Source organism: Lathamus discolor, chromosome 3, assembly GCF_037157495.1.
Source record: "Lathamus discolor isolate bLatDis1 chromosome 3, bLatDis1.hap1, whole genome shotgun sequence".
Taxonomy (NCBI): domain Eukaryota; kingdom Metazoa; phylum Chordata; class Aves; order Psittaciformes; family Psittacidae; genus Lathamus; species Lathamus discolor.
The window spans coordinates 11,006,921-11,032,935 of record NC_088886.1 but is presented as its reverse complement, the minus strand read 5'-3'; the positions used below and the strand labels follow the sequence as shown (position 1 = coordinate 11,032,935).

Sequence of the window (26,015 nt, the reverse complement as noted above, 5' to 3'; positions counted from 1 at the left end):
ATCACAGGCACGCTGTTGAAGACTAATTTGCCACTGGGCTTTGTTAGGTGCAGGCACAGGAGGTGGCAGCAGGGGATGGGGACAGGGAGGGACAGGGATGGGCTGCACAGCCAGGGACAAGGGGAGAAGCCAGGCAGAGCCCCTTGGGCACCTTGGTATTAGAGGGCTCTTTATAACACAGAAGGTGCTGCCTGGGGATCAGCACCCTGAGCCGGATGGAGGTGGCCTGGGCACAGCATCACTGCCTCCTCCCGCACAGTGATGGGGACAGGGCCAGCACACCCTAAGCATGGAGATCCCTCCATCCCACAGGACCTTGGCTGCTATCCTGGAGGACAGCGGCTGGAGGGTGCTTCCCTCCATCTGTGGGGCACGGAGGGATGGATGTGCCATGGGAAGGCCCAGCATGGACTTTGTCTCCCACATCACAGCCCATCATCGGAGTTAGGCACTCCCTGCCCCTCCAGCACAGAGATCCCCACTGAAAAAGCATAATGCATAAAAATAACCCTGGCCAGAATTCATGCAACGTTCCCCTCCTCCCCCGAGCCCCGGAAAGGTCAAGTTTCGTGCCAAGGCTGTTTTGCCTTTGTTTAATTATCAGCCAGCTCCCGGGAAGCGGAGCAGCCCGGACAGGTTCTCTTTTGTGTGGCTGCACAAAGCCAGGAGGCCGGGCTGCGGGGGGCAAGGGAGAGCTGGGAACCCACAGCGCAGGCAGCGTATGCTCCAGCTGGTGCCGCACGGGGCTAAGCCTAAACCGTGCCGCCATGGGAGATGGCAAGTTGGCCTTCCCAGGGAGGGCAGGCGATGGGATAATTGTCCAGCCAGCTCCTGGACAGCCGGACTGGCAGTGGACTGAGCTGGGAAGTGAGTAGGACCCTGAGAAAAGGCAGGATGAGGAGGGACCTGGCTCTTCAAACAAGCTCCCCAGGCCTAAGCCCTTTCAGGCAATGAATCTTTGCATCGTCACCACCCAGGGGGTAATGTGCTGAAGCTCTCCGTCAGCCTGCTGCAGGCACTCCCCTTCAAGGGGGTTAACCTGCTTTTAGCATCATCACCCCATTTTGGGAAGAAACTACTGTAAATACTAGCTCCTCGAGGTGGACACGAAGTGGTGGGTCTCGAACCTCAGCCCACATCACCCATAGGCATCAGTCACAGCACCCTGGCAGGGGCTCAGCGCCACAGCGCCTTGCCTCAGCAGAAGGTGGACGTGGATGCTGGCAGGAGGTGAGATTCACTTGGCAGTGCCAAGCAAAGCCCCTAGGGCTGGGCAGAAAGGCTCTGGCAAGGGGATGCTCCCCTTGAAAGCTGTGCCTGGTCCCAGGGACGTGGCGTCACCTCAGGAAGAAGCCCAGCCTGGCTGCAGGGAGCAGGAGGCAGCTGGTCTGGGATGCAGGTTGCGGCCGGTCCGTGCTGGTGGCTGATGCTCTTCCATTGTGGTTTTGTTTGAGTCCTGTAGTCTCTGCCCCAGAAGTGGGTGCACCCCAGCTCTCCCAGGGCTCCCTGCCCCATAGGGGCAGAAATCTGGGGTGATCTCCTGGGCTGCCTGCAAAAGTCACCCACACAGAGCTGACCCAGAGGGTTCCAAGGCTTTGTTCTCATAGCAGGACCAAGCCTGCTCCTCGCTTGGCTTCACTTCACCCCTGCCTGCACCCATCCCATGGGAAGGAGCAAAGCTGCTGCCCTGCAGAGGTGGTTGTGCTGGAGGTCCCTCCTGCAGCCTTTGCCATCCCTGCCACAATGAGGTAGGGTTGAACAACTCCGGAGCAGGGGAGGGGGCCGGCCCTGGTGTGGCATGACCTGAATTGTCAGGTCTCAGCTCCAGTTGCGGGTCTAATGACAAGGGCCCTGTCCCCTCTGGCTATGACATCCCTTCCTTCTGCTGTGCCACAGGGCAGGGGGTTCTTACTGCAAAAGGAAAGAAACCCAAACGCACCAGAGAGGGGAGAACTGCAGCTCAGCCCCGTGGGGCTCAGCTTGCTGGATGGTGGGGTACAAGCGCCAGGGCTGGCTGCTCCCTGCTCCCCACAGTAGGACAAGCAGTCACTTCACCCTGCTGCCAACCAAGGGTACACCAAACCTAGAGCCAAGGGCCACAAGACTCTCAGGGGAAAGCAGCTGGAGGCGCTGGGGTAGCACAGGGGCTGCTTATGCCAAGCAGGTCCTCAGGCAGCTGGTCTGAAGACAGAAGTGATAAAGCCCAAGGAGGAAACAGCTCACAAACCTGTGCCAGCCAACTGCTCCGATCCAGCACAGCACGTCTTGGAGGACCTCTGCTGGCACAGCCCTGGGCCACCAGGAGCCCAGGGGACACCAGAGGACAGGGAGCCGAGCCCTGGGCCACGCAGAGGGCAGGGATGGAACACACGAGGCTCAACAGCTTTGCAATGTTTACTCCTGAAAAAATAATTCAATTCAGAAAGCAGCAAGCCCCGGGATGCCCACGCTCCCAGCCCCACCATGGCCACCACACCAGAGCCTTACTGGGAGAACAGGGAAGGATGGAGAACAGCACCAGTGGAGAAGGGGGATCTTGAAGCCCACCAGTCAACTCCTGCTGTTGCTGAGAGCAGGGAGCCCCAGCCCCTGGCTGCTGCAGGGGAGCTTGGGTTTAGCCATTCCCTATCCATGGGACCACTCTTCCCAGCTCCAGGAGGAGCGAAGAGGAAGGCAAGCCTGAGCCCTGCCAGAGAGAAGGGAAAGGGGGTGCATTTAGTTTCAGGGAGGGAAACTGGGCCTTGGGAACAGAGATGCTGAAGAAAGGGCATCATGGCGGAGAGCTGCAGAAGCAGCACCCAAAGCAGGGTATGGGGAGCAAGCTGCTTTCCCTGGGAAGAAGCCTGTCCCTTTCCTGTTGTGCTGAAAGGACCTGCTCTACCCATGCTGCCAGAGCAGAGCCCCAGCCAAGGGCAGTGCTGGTGGTGGCAGAGGACAGGGTTAGACCCAGTACCGCAGTCCCAAGGTGCCACCCTGCACCCTCCTGTTCCCCTTCCTGCATCCATCCCTGCTGCTGGGTCATGCTTGACCTGTGCTGTGTCCACACAAGGCTCATTTTGGCCACACAGAAGCAGATTTCTTGGGTTCACAACTATTCATCCCTATGCTGGGCAAGGGAGGAAGGAAGGGAACAGAAGTTGGAGCTGGGGACAAAAGCCAAACCTCCCATGACTGCCCCTGCGCAGGCTGGGGGCTGCCAGCTCCCCACGCTGCTTTCCTGCTATCCTCCCCTTCCCACAAGCAATAAATAAATAAGTTAGTGTAGTGTAGACCTCGATGCTCAGTTCACAGTGAGAAAACGAAAGGGAAGAGCCCCCGCGACCACAGGGAAAGGGCTGAGCAGCAAATCCTCCTCCCAAGGGCAAGCCAGAGCGTAGCATCCCTGCCCAGTGCTGGGGGACTGGGCAGAGGTCTCTTGCTGCACGGGTGAGACATACAGGTGTACTGAGCAAGAGGACCAGGGCTGTCCCTAGCAGGGGGACGCACATTAGTACCAAGTGGCTGGGGATGGGAGGGGGCTCTGGGGTCCTTCCTAAGGCACAGGAGGGGGAACAGGGACCCCCCCTTCCTCTGCATGAGGGGTGTACCACAGCAAGAGAGCCAGGGTGCCCATTCTGGCTCACCTCAACGTACCAAGATAAGGGCAGGGATTCAGAAGAAACCCCCTCTGCCTTCAGCAAATGATGGGGGTACCTGGCCAGGGAACAGGGAGAGACAGGGTACAGTACCATAGGGAAGGTCCATCAAGGAGCATCTCTCCATCCAAAGGAGAGGGTGCGATTGTGTCTGCTCACATCTCACAATCCAAGGCACTTTCACCCCCTCTCCCACAAGTCGAGGGACAGGGCTGCTCCCCCCAGAGATGGTGGGTGAGGACAGTCTGAGCCGCAGCACAGAGCCTGGTCCACTTCCATCTACAGCCACCTCCAGCTCCAACAGCTGCGGAGCAAGGAAACGGGCACCTGACAGCTCCTCGTGCTGGGTATGGGCTGTCCCTTCATTCCCAAAGTAAATTCAGCTCCTTTTCAGCATTTCCCTTTTGCCATGAGCTGGGCTGCACCAGCTGCTGCAGCCCAAGAAGCAAAATCAGTGTGCGGGGAGATGCCCAACCCAGCACGCAGTCTTCAAGGCGCATCCATCACGCAGGAGACAGAAGAGACGCTGGAAGATCTCCTCTTCACCTCTGGGCACAGAACCAGCCAGGCAAGAGTTAATAAATAGCACCCAGCTGATACACTGCAGCACTTGCACATGAGCATGCTGCCTTCTCAGGACTTGAGGACCAAAATGGGAAGCTGAGGCATTTCTTGAGGCCCCCTCCAGTCTGCAATTGAGCATCTCCTTCCTCCAGCCTTGCCCAGCCAGGGGGCACAGGGAGCAGCGTTAGTAGTCCGTGTTAAAAAAAGGAAGTTCCTGGGATGGGGGTGGCATATCTACAGGGAGGAATCCCCATCCCCTGCGAGGGAGAGCGGGGAGACCACAACGGGGGGCTGGAGGGAACCCAAGATCTCATTTTGCAGCCTGAAACGGGAGCGTGTGTCCAGTCACCAGCCTCTGAGAACTGCCTCCGACTCTGACTCTGCACCATGGGGGTCTCTGGCTTCCCCTGGTCCCCTTCGCTTCCCCACTGCCAGTCTCACGTCTGCTCTGCTGCAGCAACTGCTGGCACTGCCACTGCCCCCTCCTCCTTGGCGGGGGGCTCCATGTAGATTGGTGTCACCGATGAGGGCTTCTTGGACCTGCAGGTGAGAAGGCTGGATGGGAGTGGGCAGGGGCGCTGGTCCCCCTCAGGATCCCAGCTCCCAATAGCACTGCTTCCTGGCATGATCTTCCCACTGGGGCATCCTTCAGCCCTGGGCATGTACCCTGTCCCCTCCCACCACACTGGTTAAGAAGGAGGGTGGTATGCCCCAGGATGCACTGGACAGGGGACAGAGCCATGAGGATGGGGACATTACCCAGGGTGCCATGCCCTGATACTCACGAGTAGGGGGAGGCAGGGACCCCCACCACGAGGAAGTGGTTCTTCTTGCGGAAGAGCCGCCACAGCCCCTTGTGGTTTCCACGGACGTCCAGGTCCCAGATGTGGAGGCACTGGGATGGTGGGGAGGGAGGCAGAAGCATCAGAGCCTGGGGACAGGCACCAAGGCCAGGGAAAAGCCACCACCCCCACCCTCATTGAGACACAGCAGAGAGGGCTGACCCCCTTAATTGGGGTGGCACAGGGCAGCACCCCATCAGCCACCATCAGCAGCAGGAAAGGGGGGACCTGCTCCCATCCCTTCCTTAGGACATAGGGTTTGATCATCACTTCCAGGAAACTGATGGGAACTACCAGACCAGTTGCTATCACACACAGGGAGGTCGTAAGACTTCTCCACTGAGACAAGCATCTGCCTTGGATGACCCAGTGCCTTCTGTAAACACCAAGAGCTTCTGCATCACCCTGACAGCAAGAGTCTATTTGCTGAGCTGCACCCATTTCATGGGCAAACCCCAAAACAACAGCCAGATGTTTCCCAGTGATGTCAAGACCAATGCAGGGGTTCAGATGGGCCATGTCAAGGGGTTCACCTTGGCAAGCTGAGTCCAGGTGGTGAAATCTGCTTCCTGCTCCATCTTGATGAACATGACGTAGACCCTGCCCTCGGTGTCGGGCACAAAGGAGTCCTCACAGGGGTTCTTGCTGTGGTCCAAAACCTCAGCCTCACTGCAGACACAGAACAGGGAGTGAGAAGGTATCCCACCTCCTCCCTATCCCCACTGCAGAGTACTTCAGACAGGCAAGCAGCAGCTGGGGCTGCCAGGGCCACCTCCCCTCTTTCTTCTGTCCTGGTTAGTTTACCCAGTGTCTCCCAACCTTCCTGCAGGCACATACCCCAGGAGCCGATGAATTTCAGTCTCATAGGCATCCTTCCTCAAGCTGTTGGAGGAGGAGAGAACACAAAGATAAGGGCAGAGTCAGACAGTTTGATAAGCACAGAATATCCCAAGAAGATCCAAATTTAAGACTGACCCAGCGTAACATTAAAAGGCAGGTTGGAACCAACAAATGGAGAGCAGGGACTGCCATGCATCCTGGAGGATGTGGCAGCAAAAACATGACCCTTCAACATGTCCCTCGGAGCACACCATAGCTGAACCTGAGCTCACAAAAACCATTGCAAAGATTCCCCAGTGGAGGCCGGTGTGCTGGGGCTGGAGGTTATGGCTGTTCTTCCAGAAAGGAGGGACACATTCCCAGCACAAGCGGACAAGGGTCAGATCAAGCAACTGTTTCATCCAGATTTCATTCTGACCAGCACTCACCTCTCCACATTTTTAAGCTGGACATTTGGAACTGTGTTGAACTTGTGCTTCTTGAAATAGGCTTCCTGGGAGGAAGAGAAAGGGGAGGGAAGGAAGGAAAACAGGGCTCGGTCAGGAGTCAGCGGTACTCGGAGGTCACCTCAAGCATCCCTGCTACCTGGAAAGGTGACCAAGTCAGAGCTCAGCACCAGGATAAGGCTTGGGGGCTGAGGGAGGTCACTCACATGGAAGTAGCCGTTCATGTTGAGCCCCACGATGCCAAAGTGGTAGGAGCGCGAGATGTCGGGGATGATGCACTCCCGGCCTTTCCGCTGCTCAGGCATCCGCATCCACATGTCCCAGTCCCAGAGCTGGGGAGGAAAAACTGCCACTCAAGCTTGGGGTCATAACTTGGTAGTGTGGCCATCCAGGGACCTCTCTAGCTGCCCACACCAGCTCCAGCCCCTTTGGCTCCAGCCTGCCTGGGCTGTTCCAGCCACGTCTGTGTCTGGTTATGTGGTCCTCAACTTGCTGTCTTTCCCAGATCCATTCTGCTGGGCATCCTTCCCAGCAGAAGCTCAGGGAGAGCCAGGGGCCTTTCAAGAGCTGTACCCACAGGATGTGGATGATGATCAGAGACTGCTGATGAGCAGAGATGGGGATGCATAAGAGAGGCTCCCTCTAAGGCACTCACCTTCTCAGGGGTTGGCCACTTTGGCTCCAGCTCATCCTTGTACAGGCTCTTCCGGAGCACCCAGCCCAAGCCTGGCATGGTCTCCACACGGTACAGGAGCGAGGGGTCCTCAGCTGTGTGCTCATAGCCCTGTGATGTTATGGGAAGCATTCAGCACCCTGAATACACCTCTACCCCACCAAAAAAGAATGCATCTTGTTCCATTGAGGCTCTCAGCATGGAGAGCAAGGGACAGCCACTGGGAAGGCTAGGACAGGATGATTTGCAGGGCACTTCTGAACAGACCAGGGCTGGGGAGACAGACCCACTTAGGATGATAGTGGGGGAACAACCTGGTTTCGAAGGGAGCTTGGACCCCAGCCTAACATGGGAACAACACAAGGCAGAGGGGTCCCTGCTCCACCATCCTTCCCTGACCCACCTGGTCGTTCCAAGCTGAGATACAGTACAGGCTCTCATCCTCCTCCAGAAGGTGTATGGACTGGCTCAGAAAGCTGAGGAAAAAGTTACCCAGTCCCTGGTCAAACAGCATGGCAGGAATCTGGCCTCTCCTGAGCAGTCAGAGAGCTTTTAGGAAATGCCCTACCCAAACAGGGACCCACAGCTTTACCTGAAGAAGTCAACAGAAATGTCAAGGTCTTCCTCCAGAACCACAGCAAATTTAGCATCCTGTAGGGGAAGGAGAATGTGAGAAGGATGGAGAGGAACAGGACAGAGCAGCTAGTCAGGGCAGAGGTCTCACTCACCGGGAACAGGTTGAAGGTTGCAGTCAGACTGGCTTTGTAGTGCTACAAGAAAAGACAGATCGTTGCCCGGGTTACCATCAACCTGGCACCGATGCAGGGGTGAACCAGTCTCCCTCAAATGCTATCCCAGACCCCAGGAAATAACTCTTCCAGGGTCTGGGAAGTCTCTCACCTGAGAAACTCTGGCATTTTTAATGCTGATGGGAGTGTGCTGGATTCCTGAGAGGCCAAACAGCTCCACGACATCCATCGGCTCCTGCAATGGCAAGGTACAAAGCTCATCAAATGTGTGGGTCTGGAAACATCCCCCCCACCCTCTGCCTGTGTCAGCTCCCTGGGACAAGAAGAATATGCCTGTGGGATGTCCTGCATGTGGCTGTACCTTCCTGGGGACAAGTGAGGCTTAAAATGATGCTGTGCTCTTGACCCCACAACAAGGAACTCACCCAACTCTCTTGGCCCTTCAGTCTTAAGTACTGCCATGAGTTTCTATTAGCCCTGATAGTCTGCAAACCCGAAGTTGTATCCAAGAATATCTGAGGCCCTAAAGTTCCCAGTCCCCCACTGACAATGCAGAAAGAAAACAGGTGTAGGCCGGAACACATACTAGATGCTTAATGTCAAGACCACAGTCAACTTCATTTTCTCTCACAGTTGCCAAGAAAGAGACCTATCTGCACTGGGGTTAGAAGTAATCACATTTGGGCTGACATCTCTACCCTAAGAAGGCCACATCAAGGCCTTCTCTATCCCCTTATTGTCCATCCCACCTCCTAGCCACAACAGAAGGATCTCCCATTGCACCAGCCTTTCCCTGGCATCCACCATGGCAGCATGGCTGCCCCCTCATAGCTGAGGGATGCTGCTCCAGTTGCCATGGCAATGGATGCTGCTATCTTTAACCACTCTGATGTGCTGCAGCAAGAGCCTGCATAAACAAGACAGCTCCCCCAGCCCCACAACCTGGCAGTGGTGGGAGATGCCTGCAAGGGAACAAGCCTGTTCCCTTCCCCATCTCCATCACAAGGCAACCAGATGGGCTGCTGCAGAGATGAGGGCTAGCAAACTCCTGAGGCCTACTAAGGTCCCACATGCCCGTCCCAGAGCATATCCCATTGCTAGAGCACCAGATTGCAGTGGGATCCTCCAGGGCTTTATAAGGTTGAGCTGGCAGGAAGGTCATTGCCCTCTAAAGTGCCGGTTCTCCTTTACCTAGCTTCAGCTTTCATGACCCTTATGAAAACGGACTGTTCTGGGTCTCCTCACCTCTCACTGAGTGGAGCTGGACAGGCATGGCTGGACTGGTTTCCTCCACTTCATGTGAGGGAGCTGGACACAAGGTGTTACACCCAGACCTGCTCAAAGGGCTGGTGATACTCATCAAGTGAGAAAAGGGGATGTGAAGAGCCCAGCAAGACCACCTCATTCCTGTAAACCAGCCCATTTCTGACATGGGGATGTCAATCCTGGGCTTTGGAAAAGGCCAAGGCAGCTTTATCCACACTCAGGGCTTGGCTAAGCTGACTGTGCAGGAGTGTGTGAGGAGCAGTGTGACCCAGAGCAGGAGGAAGGGTGAAGAGGCTCATTGCCTGCCACTCACTGAAGACTAGGCCAGCACCACATACTCCCAGCTGTGGAACCAAGGACCTGGCTACAGGGACTTCTTAGAGTGCTCTCACCTCATAGTACCCATCAATGAAGACTGTGATCATCTGTGGATTGACTCCCTGAGCCGACAGCAAGGAGCGCAGCATCCTAGGGAGAGATCAAGGGGCCTGAGCACAACGCAGCCTAGTGGGCCCAGGCCATTCAGCACAGGATTATGGATCCCTTGGGATAGGGGAAATATGCATGATTAGGAAATAGGTTCTATTACCCCAGGGCTCTTCCCTTTCCCATGGCAAAGAACCCTGGGAGCTGTTCAAACAGGTCTCCCCATGCAACCCTGGGAGGAGGCTGGATCCTGCCAGCCGGACAAAGGGGAGAGCCTGGGCTATGCCTGGTGGCACAGAGCAGAGCAGCTGTGTCCCCTGGAAGTGCTTACCTGTACAGGTAGTTGGGGCGGTTCCCTGCAATAACAGCTACAGGCACATCAAAGACTTTATTGTCTTTGAGCTGGAAGAGAACAATGTGTGTGAGGGGGGCTGAAGAAGGTCACGCCAACCTAAATGATCCTATGCCACTGAGAGCAGGATTCATGGGGTAGGGATCAGCACAGTCCTACCCCCTGGCTCAGGACCACACCAACAACCAGGATTCCACTTAGCACTGCTGGAGACCCTGTCAGCTTCCCTCCCTCACCCCATCTCAGACTCAGCTGCCAAATCCCAGCTTGCATCCACCTGGAGACCTTTGTCCAAACCCTTCATCACTGTGCCAAGGACAGTCCAAAGGCCATAACAGCTGCTTCGTCTCCAAAAGTAGAGGCCTACACTGATGTCCTTAGAGCCACGGTGCTCTGGGAGCTCAGGCCAGACATAGGGCAAGCAAACTCCCCTTCCCCAGCATGACCCAACCACATGTATTTTGTATTCACCTTACCTTTGCTAGTGCTAAGGGCTTGCCCAGGCTCAGTTTGCACCATTTAGCTGGTATTTAAGGGCAGGGCTCTGCAACTGAGCTGCAAACACACCTGGTCCATCCCTGCCCTCCCTGAATACTCTGCCCCTGCACTCACAGGATCAGGGTTGAACTCAATGGGTGTGGGGTCTTTGCAGCTGCAGACACTGCCATAACCTTCTACTTTGCTGCAGAACCTCTTCCTGCGGCGGTTCAACTCTGTGTCAGGCCAATGGCACTCAGCATCTAGGAGCATCAAAGAGAAAACACAGACTGCTCATCCCCATGACCTCACCTTGTGTGCTCCAGGCTGCACTGCCACACGCATGGCTCTCCCTAAGCAACACTTGTTGCTTGTTCATGCCAGATGCCAGATATAACCCCAGGAGCCATTCAGAAGCCTTCCCCATCATACGGCCTCTCTGAGCAGCAATGGGCCCTGTGCAAGACCAACAGTCAGAAAAGACTGGACCAGGCCTGGTTTGAACATGGGACAAACAGCCGGACCATGTCCCTGCTTCCCCATCCTCACCTTTCTCAACAGCCACGCCTGGAATGGCCATGGAAGCCTGAAGAAGGAAAGCTGGCCTCATTTTAAAAATTACCATCCCCATCTCAAACACCCTTACATACATCCTGGGATCTTGCTAACAGACCCACAGCTTTGACTCAAAACCATCAAGAGCAGCAGGCAGGCATCTTCCTGAGATACCTGGCACCATGGAGATCTTGCTTCCTACCTTCCACAGATGTCAGATGAACTTCTGTCTTCAGCAGTACAGGGTCACCCCACGTTGATAGGGCAGGCGACTTGGCGTGCTTCTCCCCATATACTTCACCTGGAGCAGGGACACAGGGTCAGGACTGTCTGCAAGGGCCCATCCCCGTTGTGTCAGGGCATGAACAAGGGCTGTAGCTTGGGGTGGCAGCTTGGCACCTTTTCGCATTGGCCTGTGGTGAGCTGCTGAAGGGACATGCTCCGTCTCCTTCCCCACCCTCACCCCCCCACAAACAGAGTTGCCACTCTCTGTGACTTGTTCGCTGCTCTTACATCATGTTGGAGATGATCTGGGTTTGTCTTCACCTGGCTTCTCCCACCATAAGGAGCCATGTATGCTCTCCCAGTCTGTGCAAGACTCACCTCCCTTCTTCCCCACAAATGTCCACATATCTCTCCAGCTCAGGAATGGTGCAACTTGGCTCCCCAGGCTTTTCAGGACATTCTTGGCTGTGTCCTTGAGGTGAAAGGAGCCTTCATCCTGGAACAAAACACAACCCTGCAGCTGAGGCCTGGCTCCTGATGCAGACAAGGAAAGTCTCCTATGAACACTAAAGAGGTATAGAGACCACTCCTACCCCTGAACCCTCTGAACCAGAAACCTTCACGAGCAGGTTGCTAAGGTCTCTGTGTCACTAAATCTAACTGTGGCTTTGCCATGACCCACAGGGAGGTCAGAGTAGTTGCAGACTTCTGCTTCCTCAAGACCAGATTGTTCTCAAACAGAGCCATTTGTTCAGCAACACTTCACACAGCTACACCTGAAACCCTGAAGCAGTACAGTACTGCTCACACAGCTGTCTAGATCCAGAAGGGTTCCACCATATCCTTATACTTCCTCATGCCCATTCTCCACCTAACCTTTGTGTATTGCTGCAGGCTCTCACACAACAGCGTTTTGCTGTCCTGCCTTACTGAGCACACAGCAATACCTGCAAGTAGCAAGGGGGAGCAAGAGGACATAGGAGGTGATCCAGCCAGGGAGGCTTAGCCCAGTGAGGATGTGACATTTAGCCCTGGGAACGCCTGACAACATTCAGGAGACAACTACCCAGATAAGCTTTAGGGCACCCTGACTCAAGATGACTTTTTCTTTTGACACTAAGGCCACATACCTTAATGGTGAAGATCAGGATCCGGCCCCGGGCAACCATGTTAAGGAAAAGTACCATGGCTTCATCTTCATGGGGAGAATAGGTGTCAAAGACCCTCTTGGCCATCACATGACCCTGTTGGTATTCAAACGTCAGATGCATCTTAAATGGTATAGGGGCAGCACATGCAATGTTATGGAAATCCGTCCTGGAAGCCTCAGTTCCTAAGTAACACAATGAGTTACTTTTCTGGTATGCCAAGAATTTAGTCCCCAAGGAAGCTCAGCCCTTGGGGCTTCACACACGACAGGAAGTGCAATGAGGTCCATAGGACAGCACTACACAACCTCACAACTCCTCTCCTGCCTGCTTCCCCCGGACAGCCAGAGAAGCACAAGAGAAACACTGCAGGGACTATTTGGTTGACTGTGTCTTGCTCTGGCAAGTGAAGACAAACAAGCATTTAGGAGCTTCTCTCCTGGCTGCACTTTGCCTCCTGCACCCAGCAGTTAAAGAGCAAGGACAAACAGTGCCCAGTAATACAGACAAATGCAGACACACAGGGATGCTGCTTTACCGTAGCCTGATTTAAGACGATGACGTGAATCCCTCTCCCCTGCTCCCGAGCCTCATCTTCCAGGACCTGCAAGTGGAGAAGTGATGAGAATCATATGCCAAGACCTATTACCTGCCCATTCACCACAGCAGAGCTCCCAGAGAAGAAGCAGTTCTTTCTGCTGTGACATTTTGTCTTTGCTGATGGCAGTGATGGATGTCAGAGTAGAAGGCAACACAAGGCAGCACCTCCAGAGTCCTGTCTTGACCACCACTAAAGTGCTCTCACCACAGGCTGCTTGAGGCTTCACTCATTCAGCAATAGCCACCCTCTGCTCAGCCAGCACCTATAACTCACCGTTGTCCCATCCACAGCCACATAGACCTTTGACCTGCTGGAGTACACCTCGACATCCAAGACCTTTTTGTTGCTGACAGGGTGCCTAGGGACCTCCACATTCAGCATCTCATCATCTACAGAGGGGAAATGCACAGTCTCAATCAGCCAAGGCACCTCTAGCTTGTTCATGCTTGGCGCTAGCACAGACAAGCCTCCAGAAGGTCATGCCCACCACGTATCCTAGCCCAATAAACCACGGGTTAGAATGCACAAGGACAACAGTTAAGGGAAATACAAAATGGCAACAGGTCTGGCCCCAGCTATCCCCACATAGATGTCTGCAGCCAAACGTGCTGAAGCTGAGTAAATAGAATGGGAACAACATTTTCTATTCATTTTTGTTAAAACTACATGCACAGACCTGTCTTTTATGCTGTAGCTGGTCAAAAATCTGCCCTGACTTGAAGAAATTACTTCCCTCCCTCCAGTTTTCTTGCTTCACAGAAAAGCAAGATGCTGTCCCTCACCATAGTCCTGCGCAGACTCCTCTTCCTCCTCATAAGCAGCTCTCCTGGTGTCCAAGATCAGCTTGATGTTCACAATTACAGTCACAAGCAGGAAGAGGACTGCACCTGTCTGCAAAGCAGGACACTCTGTGTTAGCAGCTTGTAAGTAACAACCCCAAACTCAGCCCACCTCCTAGGCAGAGGCTGGACGGCACACCAAGAGATCTTGCAAGGGATCATAATTATCTGTCATTTCCCCTGTTTTCTTCCAGGGAAAGGCAAAGAGAAGGAAATACAGGTGATGACCAAGTCTTACATTGAAACACTTTCAGCAGCTGGAGAGCATCAACTTCTTGATACATGAGAATTAACATACTTTGAACAAATCCCTGCTTCCAGATCTGTGAGCAGATTCCTGTTAAAATACTGCATCACGGTTGAGGGTCTGTGCATGCGATTCAGAACTGTAGCTCTCGCAGTAACCTTAACTTCTGCCTCTCCTGCAGCATCACTACTCTCATCTCTCCCTCTGCAACCAGAGGACATATTCACAGGGATAGATGCTGTGCAACTAAAGCAAGGCAAAGGGAAGAAACTGAGGTCTGACTTAAGGAAACCACACTGTGCCACAGTCATAGAATCATAGAATAGTTAGGGTTGGAAAGGACCTCAAGATCATCTAGTTCCAACTCCCCTGCCATGGGCAGGGACACCTCACACTAAACCATCCCACCCAAGGCTTCATCCAACCTGGCCTTGAACACCGCCAGGGATGGAGCACTCACAACCTCCCTGGGCAACCCATTCCAGTGTCTCACCACCCTAACAGGAAAGAATTTCCTCCTTATATCCAATCTAAACTTCCCCTGTTTAAGTTTTAACCCGTTACCCCTTGTCCTGTCACTACAGTCCCTGACGAAGAGTCCCTCCCCAACATCCCTATAGGCCCCCTTCAGATACTGGAAGGCTGCTCTGAGGTCTCCACGCAGCCTTCTCTTTTCCAGGCTGAACAGCCCCAACTTCCTCAGCCTGTCTTCATACGGGAGGTGCTCCAGTCCCCCGATCATCCTCGTGGCCTCCTCTGGACTTGTTCCAAGAATTCCCCTTCCTCTCTGCTGCAATCTTCAAGGCAAGCTGCATGGATGCCAAAACAGAGGGCGATAGGAAGGTCCAGGGGCTATGGAGCAGTCCACGGGAACGCCCCAAGCATCACCACTCCCCATGGCCTTGCTGCTTCCAGACCAAGAGGATGGAGAAGCACCTGTATTTAAATGCACCTTGCTCCTCTCTTGCTCAATTTCAGTCTTTTTTCTGGTATTTGGACCCAGCATAAAGCAGAAACTACTCCACGCTAAAGGGGCCTTTTCTGAGGCAGAGCCGCACAGGAAGACTTGGACCACAAACATCCCATGTTGCAGAATAATCCACCTGCAGGTGTAAGCTTGAAGCTGCAGTGCTGGTCTGGGATGCAGGACTGAAAGATAAGACCTCAGCTGAAGCCATTTGTCTTTACTTTAGGGAGCTTTGTGACCGAAGGCCCAGGTGAAAAGGTGACAGCAGCATGTGGTGGCCATGGGGCTTCGCACAGGGACAAAGTCCCTGCCCAGCACCTATAGCCCTGCCTTAGGGCTGAGGAACAGCTCTAGCCCAGAGCTCAAAAGCTGCTCTGGACAGTCATGCTGCAAGAGGAAGCTTTGCCATTGGATTTTAGACACAAAGCCCTGAGCAGGTATTATCCACAAAGCTAACACTGATGCAGGGCTCCACCAGGCTCCAGGCCAGGAGGGTCCGTCCGGCTCACAGTAGAGTCACCACAGAAACCCAAATCTAACTGCCGTGCGCTGCTGACAGATCCATCCATGGCCCAAAACTCTGGCCCCTTGGCCTAGCCATCGGATGGTTTCCAGTTTCAACCAGGCAAGCTCAGGGTCCTACTTTGAGTTTGGAGCATCTCCCTGGAGCACCCCAAGACTCAGCACAGAGTTCACAGCTAACAAGGAAGAAGATGGGAGAGGCTAGTGGAGGCTGCTCATAGCCTGGGCTCCCAGCAAGGGGATGTCGAGACATGTCATGGGTGATTTTGAGACTATTCTCTTGCCCCTCAGCCCCCAACAGCTTGCTGCTTAAAAATCAGTGCCTTTTTCAGCTCTAGGATTCTTGATTCTCTGAGGTGTGGTATGGGCTTGAGATCAGACACAGGCCTGCCCCTGCTGAGAGGCACTAACAGGATCCCTGTCCTACCTGGCCAGCTACTACCTCTGTCAAGCAGCCAAATGGGTTCAAGAAGTATCTGAGGAAGATGAAAAACCAGCAATAAGACACATGACAATATAACTGTCACTATGGCATTTTGGCCTGTTGATCTGTTGTTGACTCAGGAGTTAGGAGCACCTTTGGGATCTGTGCACAGAAAGCTTTTAATAGGCAAGAATAAGAGCCTTGGGCTCACAGTGAGGGGCAGACTGCTTCTGGTGGCTAGCAGCAAGGCCAACTTACCAACCTGCCTCCAGCCTGGTCAGCACTGGAGACATGGGGCACCAGCCCTGGTGACCAAGCACTAAGCAAGACCAGCAGCTGAGTCTAGCAAGGCTGGCTCGGTCAGAGCTGCTGATAGAGGCCCAGTTGCTATAGACCTGGCTGCCTCACACCTGCAACTCCGGTTTACTTATTTTAAGCCCAGTTTTCATGTGTTTTAAGCCACAGCAGTGACACAAAGGAGAGAGGTGACAGCAGACAGGCTCTAGTGCATTGCCCCCAGCCTGAAGGACCTGGCCTATTCCCAGTCCCTGAGCACTCCAGGGGACGCAGGACCAAGCCCTTTTATTCCTGAGGGAGCCCTCAGGAGCCTTTGTCCTCCCAGGCACATGCAAAACCCTTCCCTGCTCCCTCTCACAGCAATCAGCTGCCAGATCTCACAAGCTCTGCTCAGCTCAGGAGCAGCCCCTTTCCTGCAGCTCGCTGCTGTGGGCCCAAACCCTTCCAGTCCTTACACCCCCAGACACCCCCCAGGATGCCGACTGCTGAGGATTAGCAGTTTTACAGCTCAAGCAACCAAGCCTGCACCTTTCCCAGACGCCAGCTGCCTCTGGGGCACGAGATCCTGTTAACCCAGCCATATTTTCTCTGTCCACCTGTTGTGTCTTACACCAGGCCTGATTTGCAAATTAAATGGGGCAAGGGTGGTTTCCCACCGCAGGCTGAGCCTTACAGCACTTGGCATGGGTCTGGAAACAGAAAGGGAGCATTCAGTCAAGTTTCTAGCTGAAAGCTTCCCAGGGACACTTGGATAACTGTATTTCCTGCCACAGCCACCCAACAGGTCCATTTCCAGCTGGAAGTTGCTGCTAGAAATGTCAGATCCTTCCATGCATGAGCATAAAATCACTGGAAGTAACATTCTGGGGGACAAGTTATGTCTCCCCAGCATGTTAGGTCACCCAGACAGCCAGCAGACCCACTTCCATCCACACAGCATCTCCATAAGATCACAAATCCTGCAGATTATCCTTCCTAATCTACTGCAGGCCTGCGGGTGACTCACCTGGCACAGCTTCCGCAGCGTGCGCTGGTTCATCAGCTTGTACTTCCAGGCAAGATACCAGCTCCGCTTCTTGTGGGGCTTGACGGCGGGGTTGGGTTTCCACTCGTCCATAGTCACAGGGGCTGGCACAGCCGTGTGGGGCAGGGGTCAGGATGTGTGCTGCTCCGCTCTCATGTTCATCGAAGCTACCTGTCACAACGGGATGGGAGCACAGCGAGGGAGGTGAGTACTTTCAGACTCTCTCCCCAGCACAGACAGGGCCTGGCACAAGCAGTGGCCATGAACGGCACTCACATAACACAAGCAAAAGCCCCATGGAGCCTCCCCACCTGCAAGCACCCCCAGCTCTGCAGGGAGCAATCCAGGAGGCCAGGCTCTGCTGGAGGACTGTAAGCAGGGTGATGGGAAGCCCTTGAGCCCATGGGACAGCGAGGACTTCTGCTCCAGGCCGCCTTACAGGGGCCACTGCAGTGCAGTGGGACCACTCCCACACTCTGGAAAGGTGGCCAAGAGGCAGGAGCTGGTGACAGACCCCAAACCACCAGACATCACAGTGTCATCATTGGCCATATCTGCCTGCAGGGTCGCCGGTGAGAAGCATCCTCCCCACTTGCAGCACGGTGGCTATGAAGCAGCACCATCCCTGCTATGGTGCTTCTGATAGCCCAGACATGGAGCCAGAGCTGGGCCATAATCGCACTGAAGATCCCAGCACCCCTGGGGCAGAGAGGCTGTGCCCAGGTGCAGGCTCCGTGCTGCGAGCGGTCTGCTGGGCCTGGCGGGGGGATGCAGGGGCCCGGCAAAGCCAGGGGCCTGGCTGGAGCACAGACCCCGCCAGCGGGGCCAGGCACGGGGGGAGCCCCCAGCAGCCGCCGGGAGGGGAACGGAGGACTCGGGCACCCTCGGGGGAAGAGCGCCGGGACCCGGCGATGCCGGGCGGGTACCGCAGAGCGGCCCAAGCACGCGGAGTGGGGGGACCCAGGGCAGCGGGGGAGAGTCGCGAAGGGCCCCGGGCGGGGGACGGGAGGGGAGAGCCAGGCGCTGGAGGCCCCAGCGGAGCAGCAACGGGGAAGGGCCCATGCGCGGAGCCGGGGGACGCGGCCCACGCTACTCACGGTCCAAGCGGGGAGGCCGAGGCCGGCCCGAGCCCGACCCGGCGGTGCCGCGAACCCCGAGCGCCAGCGGGGCCGCGCCGCTTCCGGCGCCGCAGAGGCGACAGGGGGGCGTGGCCAGCGCTAACCCCGCCCCCCCGCGCCGCTCTGCGCTGCCCGGCGGACCTCGCTGGTGCGGGCAGGTGGAGGCGGGGGGCGTGGCCTGCGCGGCGGGGCGGGGCGTGGCCGGGCCGCGGCTCGGTCCGGGTGACAGCGCGGCCGCCGCCGCCGCCGCCTCGGCCACATGGAGAGCGGCGGGGAGCCGCTGCCCGCCGACCTGCGGGACCTGGCCACCAAGCTGGGGCGGCGGCCGCCCGCAGGGCTGCTGCGGGGGCTGCGGGCAGACACTGCCCCCGCGCCGCCCGCGCCGCCCGCGCCGCCCGCACCGCCCGCACCGGCCCGCGGCGCCCGCCTGCCGCTCGCCGAACGCCTCCGGGCGCTCCGCCTCGACATGGTGAGTCCTGCGGCACCGGGGCACTGCCTGCCGGCCCCCCCGGCACTGCGCACACATGGGCAGCTGCGTCTCCCCCCAGCTGCCCGCTGTGCCCGCGATGTCTGCCCCTTACCCCTCGGTAACTGGTCCCCTCGGTAGCTGCCTGCCCCCCCCCGGTATAGTTGCATCCCCCGGTAACTGCCTGCGACCTCCCGGTAAGTGCCCCGCCTCCCGGAGTAATTGCCTCCTTCCCCCCATCCCGGGATAGCTGCACCCCCTCCGCGTAACTGCCTGCCATGCCCCCCCTGACAGCCCCCTAATAGTGCCCCGCGCCCTGCCCGCATTTTGGGGTGTCCCTTCTGTTCCTCTGTGTGTTAACAGCTCTTCACCCCGTCTTTCTCTGCTTCCCGATCTACACAGCATCCCCCCCACTTGGGGTCTCACAGACCCCTTCGTTCACCGCCGTCCTGCCTCCCCTCCTCACCGCAGGCGCTGGCTCTGGTGGGCATCGGAGTGTCCCAGGGATCAGGATTTAGGGCAGGGACCTTCGCCAAGGGCATGGTGGCGGGTCCCCCCACCCCCACGGGTGTCACCCCCGGAGTGACAAGGCACGAGCATCGCAGGGAGCTTTCCCTGGGTTCGCTTCCTGCTGGGGCTTCTCTGGTGTCTCGTAAAGGGTTGTGCTCCTGCGGCCGCCTTTCCCGGGAATCGTGGGAGTGTCGATGGCAGCTTGCTCGCCTCCCTCTTTCCGTGGAGGGAGCAAATACCGGCGATGCCTGCGCCTCTGGGAAACGTGGCGAGATTGGGCAATGGGTTCAAGTGCTGCTGGGGGAAGGGACTCTCCCACGCGCGCACACACAGGCCGGGTGGGTGGGAATGAGCATCGTTTCCATAGGGAAACCGCCTAAATACGCCTGCATCCCTGCCTGCCACCCGGGGCGCCGCTGCTTTGCCCCATTCCATATTCCCCATCGGTGCTTTCATCCTCCCTCCACGCCAGCTTCCAGGCTGCACTCTGACCGGAGGAGAAAGGTCTGTGGGCCCTGAGTTGCTCAGAGGAGGAGGAGGAGGAGGAAGAGGAGGAGGAGGAAGCAGCCATGGTGTTTGCCCTGCCCAGGTGCATGCAGGGTCAGCCCTCAGTCTGCAGGGCCTGGTTTTGGCCGTGCGTTATTAACCTTGGCTCAGAAAGCCTTTTCCTTTCTTGGCCCTGGCTCTTCTTGTTGCCTGAAAGAAGCAAGGACACCTCACACCCAGCTCAGCAGCTTGGGAATGGCACCCGGGTGCCCAAAACCCAGAAGAGGGCTCCCCCATCTCCCCATCCCCATGAAAAAGAACCAAAATCTCCCCTCGCCAGCAGCAGAGACCAGCAAATCCCAGTGGTCCCTGGAGAAGCTGCCCTGGGAGTGGGTGATGAGAGGGGAAGACAGCAAATTCCCATACTTGCCTCTGGCTCTGAGGAGGATGTTTCATCCCTAGGGATGAAGGTGCCCGCAGGTTTCTTGTATGTTGGGGAGGGGAACGAGACCGTATCCCCCCTGGGAGGAGTGTGATGGTCCCTGCTATGGCTGTCCTTGGTACAAGGTTGGTGCTGCGGTGCTGCATCACCACATCTGGAGGAACACAGAGCAGCTGGACCTCAGTCTTCTCCCACATTATTCTTGCCTGGCTGGAGAGGGGGTTTCTTGGGGTGCAACGGGATGGGTCAGGCTGGCCTAAAGTACCAGCAAAGCTATGCTCAACTCTTTCCAGCAAACCGTATGGAAAGGGGGGAGTGTTTTCCCACCTTCTGCTTTTGGGGTGGCTCCCCAGCATCTCTGACAGCACTGTCGCAGCGAGGCAGAGAAAACCAGGGAACCCCCTCATCAGGGTTCCCAGCCTTCCTCCTCCCGCCTCTTCTCCCTGCCAAGGCCAGATGCTTCAGCAGCCTGTGCAGAAAAGTCCATTGTAGGCAGTTTTGGAAATAACTTGCCTAGAAAGGAAGTTTCTGCACTCCAGTGCTGGCTCCTGCCCCAGTCCGGGCACATCGCTGCTATTTTTCATGTAAATCCAGCTTGCGGAGCACGGGGAGGGGATGGCGGATTTGTGTTGGGTCTCTACAAATCATTGCCCTTTTTTTTGTGTCCTCTGGACTGAGAGGCATCACGTGCTAGAATCCCGGCTGGAGTTTTCCCAGGCTCCTTCCTCGGGTGCTTTTGTTGCTGTGCTCACTGTGGGACCGGAGATGGGGGGTCTCAAGAGACCGGCGGGGTCACCCGAGGGCAGGCGGGTGGCTCTGGGGGTACCGGATGCTGGGGACCGGGTGCTGTGCTTAGAAATGATCCTGTGGGGCAACTCTGACTTCCATCCCAGCTTCCTGGTGCTGGGGACAGAGTGTGTTTGTGAACCAGCCTGTGGGCATCCGCAGCTCCCAGGCTGCCGGTACCTGTCCTGGCAATGGGTTTCTCTCCCACCACTGCCATCTTATTCCCCCTCCTGGCAAAATATTTGTGTCCTGCGCAGGGGAAATCCAGTGGCTTTCGGCAGCCAGTATCACACAGACAGGAATGTCTTGGCACGCGGGGCTTTCCGTTAGGAAAACAGATGTTTCTGCAGCAACCGAAGCTTTGCAAAGGCTTGGAGGGGCAGGAGTCGGTGAGGGAAGCGGTGTGGTCAGCGGTGACTGTTCCACTCCACCGTTCTCCTCTGTTTTGGGAACGATTTGGATCTCAGGCTCCAGATCCTGTCATGTTGTCACCAGGCTTGGATCAGACCCTAGAAATGGGGAAGTAAATGCATGAGGGGACCCAGTCAAAACAGCCTGGGGAGGTGCTGGTGGTCCAGACAGACCCCTGCTCAGAGCAATGCCCAGGCTTGGTCTTGCCTTGCCACCAGTCCCCTAGGGCTTGGGGGATGCTCTGGGCTCAGACCTACACCCAGTGCCTCCAGTTCCCTGCTTCCTCCTGTCACCATAGGAGACAGTGACATAAGTGCTCTGGGTTTATTTCCCTGAAGGGTCTGGTGGGTGGTAGGCACCATAAGTCATTGGTTGCAATGGTTGAGTCCCTTAGTCTTGGACAGGGTCCCCTGGGATGTTTCCCAGTGCCAGGCTGTTCATCAAGCAGCCCAGCAGACCTGTGGCCACTACAGTGACACCTCTGCCAGGGTGTGCTGGGACTGGGGCTCGTCTTGGTCCCCTCAAACCCCTGTTTTCTGTCTCCCCACCAGGCCTACCTGCGAGCGATTGATGTGAAGATCCTGCAGCAGCTGGTGGTGGTGAATGAGGGCATCGAGGCGGTGAAGTGGCTGCTGGAGGAGCGGAGCACGCTGACCAGCCGCTGCAGCAGCCTGGCCAGCAGCCAGTACAGCCTGGTGGAGAGCCAGGCAGCCTCGCGGCGGGGCAGCTGGGACAGCCTGCAGGACCCCAATGACCCGCTGGACAGCATCTCCGTTGGTAGCTACCTGGACACGTTGGCTGATGATATGGATGAGTATTCCCAAAACGCAGCCGAAAGCGCCGCTGCATCCGCATCGGGCAGAGCCCTGGTCAGGGCGGAGCAGGATTGGGTCAGGATTGACCCCGAGAGGGGTCTGGCAAAGCAAGAGAAGGGCAAAGCAGAGCATGAGTGGCCCCATGTGGACGTCTCCCCACCCCGGCTGCCCCAGGATCACCGGTTTGCAAAGGAGCCCCAGGTGGCCAACGGGCATTTGGGCCAGCAGCTCTCCTCTGTGGAACCAGGCAGAGACACCAAAGTGCCATCAGGGGCTGGGGAGAGGCTGGGGAAGGGGAACCTGGATGGGAAGGCTCGGAAAGCCGAGGGTGACTTCGAGAACTGCAAACTCAACAGCAAACTGCACTTGGAGTATGATGCTCACTGGCGCTGGCTCCAGTCTCAGGATGATGTGACGTTCTTGTAGCCCATGGCTTCGCCCTTACCACTCCAGCTCTCCCAACTGCTCGCTCTGCTTCACTTGTCTCTGCCTGGGAGAGCTGGGATGGCTGGAGAAGGGAGGACAGGCTGGCTTGGTGGTGCTGCACTGTTCCTCTAACCCCCTGTCAGTGCTTGGTGATGCAGCCCCAAGGGATGGGGTGCTGGCCCTGCAGCAGTTTTATGGGAGAGGGGGGATAAGGTGGGTCCCCATAAGCTTAATCGTTTGCCCTGGGGTGGTGCTTGCAGGTGGCTGGTCACTCCTCTGTTGTCCTTCATGCTGGCGGCAGGGAAGGGTTGGTGGGAAAAGCTGGTGCGGTGGTAGCTCTCCCCTCTAATCCTCAGCCTTCTATCTGCAAAACCTGGGAACCCTTCCTCTAAACCGGCTGCCCAGAGAGGACAGGAGATGCTCCCACTCATCCATGGTGGCACCAGCATGCTCAGTGTGAGGAGTGGGGCAAGGCCAGCAGCAGGTCATCCCTGTTGGGTGTGCTCATTCCCATCATTGTCTTCAAGGTTAGTGTCCATCCAGGGTAGAGTTGACCTGGGCACCTGGGGCTTGGCCTCAGCACATGGGGGATGCTAAAACCCTCTTTTCTGTGAGTGGAGCCCTGCCTGGTTTGAATGCTTTCATCCATACCCTGTGGAGGAAGGATGATGGTGCAGACTTCCCTTCCCAATGTGATTACATGAGAAGGGTGATATGATGAGTGGGAGATGGAGATAGTTCTCCCAGTTTGTTTCTGGACTGTCTTCCACTATTGGACCATGTCCTGCGGAAACCCCGGGATGTGGCAGTGTATGGGCAGCCTGGCAGAGCCTGTGGGGCTCAGGCTCAGAGAGTGCTTCCTGCTGACACAGTGTGATGGGCGTGATGACTGGGATTCTTCTGTGTGATGAATGGTGCCAGGTCTTTACCCCCTACCAGCAACCAGAAACATGGGGCTTCTCTGCTGGGGTGGATTTGCAGTGCCCCTGCCTTGGAGACATCTTCTTTGTCCTTTTAGCCTTGGCTTCTGCCCGTGCCTTTTACTGTCCATGCACCGCGTCCCCCAGCACACCCCTCGCTGGCTTGTAGAGCATGGCTTGAAGCTGGAGCTGCATGAGAGCTTGGGCAGGCCTGCTGCCTTCATCAGATGATGCAGGAAGGACCTGAGCATCCTGCTTCAAGGAGAGGGGCTCTTTCATGTGCTTGGATAAGCTATGGGTGCATGGGTGCTCAGTGCTGTGATGGCTTTGCTCTCACCATGATGCTGTTGTTACCCTGCTTGTGTGGGCCACAGCCTGGCTCTTCCCTTACTGGCATGGTGGGAGTGGGGACATGATCTCCTGATGTCAATGGCAGGCCAAGAGAGAGGGAAGACCTGGCTGTGACTCTCCCTAGATGTGAGACGTGAGCTGCCCGTGGTTAGGAAGGTGGTTGTGTACATGACAGGTTCAGCTTTGTGCCTCTGAAGCAGCACCTTCAGTGGAAACTGTACTCCATACTGAGACCCCTGAGCATCCTCCCTTTGCCAGCAGATCCTCAGGGCTTTCCTGGATGGACATGGAGTGCAGAACAACACCCACAATTCCAGGAGATGGCACCTGCTGAGGACTTGGGGGAATCCCAGCAAACTGAGACCAGGTTGCCCTATGTGAGCATCCCATCTGCCTGTCCTGAAGCAGCTGTGCTTGGCTTGCCATTGCCTACAAGCAGCTTATGGCTCCCTGTGTAGCTCCACTGCTGCTAAGCCACCATGTCCTGCAAGGCTGGCTGTCCCCCGCTTCCCTTCTAGCCCTGCATGCACGAAGCAGCTGAGGGTCCCTGGGGGAGACAGGGTAAGTCCTCCAGCGCTGTTAAATCATTCTCATAAAAAAAATAGCTGGCTTAATAAATGATAGCGTTTCTCCCAGGTCACAGTGTCGGTGCTTTGCTGAGCTTATGGGGGTTTGTAAGGAAAGGGGAGAGTGAGATGCTGTGGAGCTGCTTGCAGGTTTAACCCCAGTCCTTTAACCCAGGCCCACGTGTCTGGGGATCTGTCCCTTCTCACATCAGGGTGTCACACTTCCTGCAGCAGCTGGGTACCAGAGCACATCTGCTGGGAGCAAGGATGCTGGTGACACTGGATCTGTGGGAGATGGGGCGTATTGAGCTCAGCTGATCCATGTCTCCATTTACAAATACCCTTCCTGCCCAGATTTCCAAGGAAGATCTTTCTAGGTGTTTGCCAGCCCCATTAGCCATGCTGGGGTCATGTTTGCTTCCCTTGTTCTGCATCTGCAGCCTTGGTTCCTGCAGCCTCCTCCAGCTAGGGTGTGCAGGGGGGTCCAGGTATGGGACAGAGACTTCTCCAGCCCAGCATGGGGTGGGAGCAGCCACAGCTCTGATTTGAGGCTGTTGGGATTTGCTCCTGGGTGGATTTTAAAGGGTGGGTCCCTTTAGAACCACCGGAGCTCGTGGAAACATCAGCCTTTCCAAAGCAAACGCAGGCGGCTTATCCAGCCCTGCCATCCCAGCCCAGCATCCGTTCCGTCTCCTGGCTTTGAAACCGTGAGCTTTTGCAGATGGGGAGGTGGATGCTGGAGCCAGCAGGGTTTGGCAGGATTTCCACGTTTTATGCTGGGCTGAGGTGAAAAATAAAGTAAGGAAACCTTAGAAACAAAATGCCCAGCCCATTCCTCTTCCATAGCTAGACCCAGCAGGCAGGCAGCTCTGTATTGCCTTTGCTGGGGCTCCCGTGGGCATGGACTCAAGCCTAGCCTATAGGCACCTCAGCTGCGCATAGAATCAGGGTATCCCCTCAAATCTCAGCACCTCCATCTTGCTGCTAGGTGGGTGCAGCATTGGGGTGCACAGCACCCATGGGTGAGAAGCAGCCTGCAGCATAGACCTGGAGCCTCCCTTCTCACCACTGCCCAGGGAGGAGCAGTGCCTGGCCCTGCCTGCTGCTGCCCTTGGGCTGTTCTTGGGCTGTGCAGCTCTGGTGTTAGGTAAGAAAACAAGCAGATAAAGCAGGCAGGATCCCAGCCGGTGCCAGAAAACACCCACCTCTTACAATAAAAACACCAGCCCGTCATCTTTTTTTCCTTTAAAGATATACACAGAGATTAGACTGATTTAACGAGGCAGTAAAACACTTCAATGGCTCCCCTTGCTAACTGTTAAACACTCCCCCGGGCCTTCCCCTCCCCACATGCAGCTTGGCTCAGAAAGGGCCCATCCCATGAGTGCTGCAGCCATTTAAGCAATTTATGGTAGTTCCTGTGGGGAGGCACCGGGAAAATAACCTTTTTATAGAGGGGAAGAGCACAGTGCCCGTGGTCAAAGGGGAGGTGGCTTCCAGCCCCTCTGCCCCTCACTGTGGCCTTTGGTCTGGTAGCTCTATAGCCCCATACAACCCTATGGGCTGGCTGGTGTGGGGTGCGCTGCTGTGGGGTGACCA

The 26,015-nt window shown here is 56.3% G+C and overlaps 2 protein-coding genes across 5 annotated transcripts; one reads left to right on the top strand and one right to left on the bottom strand.

Annotated features, from left to right (window-relative positions):
* Positions 1-15: 15 nt before the first annotated feature.
* POMGNT1 (protein O-linked mannose N-acetylglucosaminyltransferase 1 (beta 1,2-)) lies at positions 16-19,467 on the bottom strand. Of its 4 annotated transcripts, XR_010611415.1 has the most exons (24): positions 18,217-18,323; positions 17,102-17,290; positions 13,582-13,690; positions 13,073-13,188; positions 12,737-12,802; positions 12,181-12,294; positions 11,429-11,546; positions 11,028-11,126; positions 10,406-10,533; positions 9,773-9,843; positions 9,408-9,483; positions 7,901-7,984; positions 7,729-7,770; positions 7,593-7,651; positions 7,404-7,476; positions 6,983-7,111; positions 6,534-6,659; positions 6,310-6,374; positions 5,879-5,923; positions 5,575-5,710; positions 4,985-5,094; positions 3,729-4,739; positions 2,228-2,400; positions 16-1,549 (listed from the first exon to the last, which is right to left on the bottom strand). XR_010611415.1 is itself a non-coding variant. In XM_065673443.1 (22 exons), the coding sequence occupies exons 2-22, from the start codon at positions 17,210-17,212 to the stop codon at positions 4,637-4,639; spliced, it is 1,980 nt and encodes a 659-aa protein (XP_065529515.1). In that variant the 5' UTR covers positions 17,213-17,290; positions 19,146-19,467; the 3' UTR covers positions 4,158-4,636. The 4 variants fall into 4 exon arrangements, 2 of the variants coding, with proteins under 2 accessions (XP_065529515.1, XP_065529514.1); XR_010611414.1 differs by having other exon boundaries at positions 16-2,400; XM_065673443.1 differs by lacking the exons at positions 16-1,549; positions 2,228-2,400; positions 18,217-18,323 and adding an exon at positions 19,146-19,467 and having other exon boundaries at positions 4,158-4,739.
* LURAP1 (leucine rich adaptor protein 1) lies at positions 18,438-24,485 on the top strand. Its single transcript, XM_065673444.1, has 2 exons — positions 18,438-18,706; positions 21,890-24,485. Exons 1-2 carry the CDS (start codon positions 18,497-18,499, stop codon positions 22,577-22,579), a joined length of 900 nt encoding a protein of 299 aa, XP_065529516.1. The 5' UTR covers positions 18,438-18,496; the 3' UTR covers positions 22,580-24,485.
* The last annotated feature ends 1,530 nt before the right edge of the window (positions 24,486-26,015 follow it).

Coding starts and splice junctions, on each gene's coding strand:
- POMGNT1 (XM_065673443.1), bottom strand. CDS start 17,212: ATGGACGAGTGGAAACCCAACCCCGCCGTCAAGCCCCACAAGAAGCGG. Junction 12,295..12,736: donor TCGTCTTAAATCAGGCTACG/GTAAAGCAGCAT, acceptor GAATACCAACAG/GGTCATGTGATGGCCAAGAG. Junction 11,547..12,180: donor TCCTGATCTTCACCATTAAG/GTATGTGGCCTT, acceptor GTTTTGTTCCAG/GATGAAGGCTCCTTTCACCT.
- LURAP1 (XM_065673444.1), top strand. CDS start 18,497: ATGGAGAGCGGCGGGGAGCCGCTGCCCGCCGACCTGCGGGACCTGGCC. Junction 18,707..21,889: donor GGGCGCTCCGCCTCGACATG/GTGAGTCCTGCG, acceptor TCTCCCCACCAG/GCCTACCTGCGAGCGATTGA.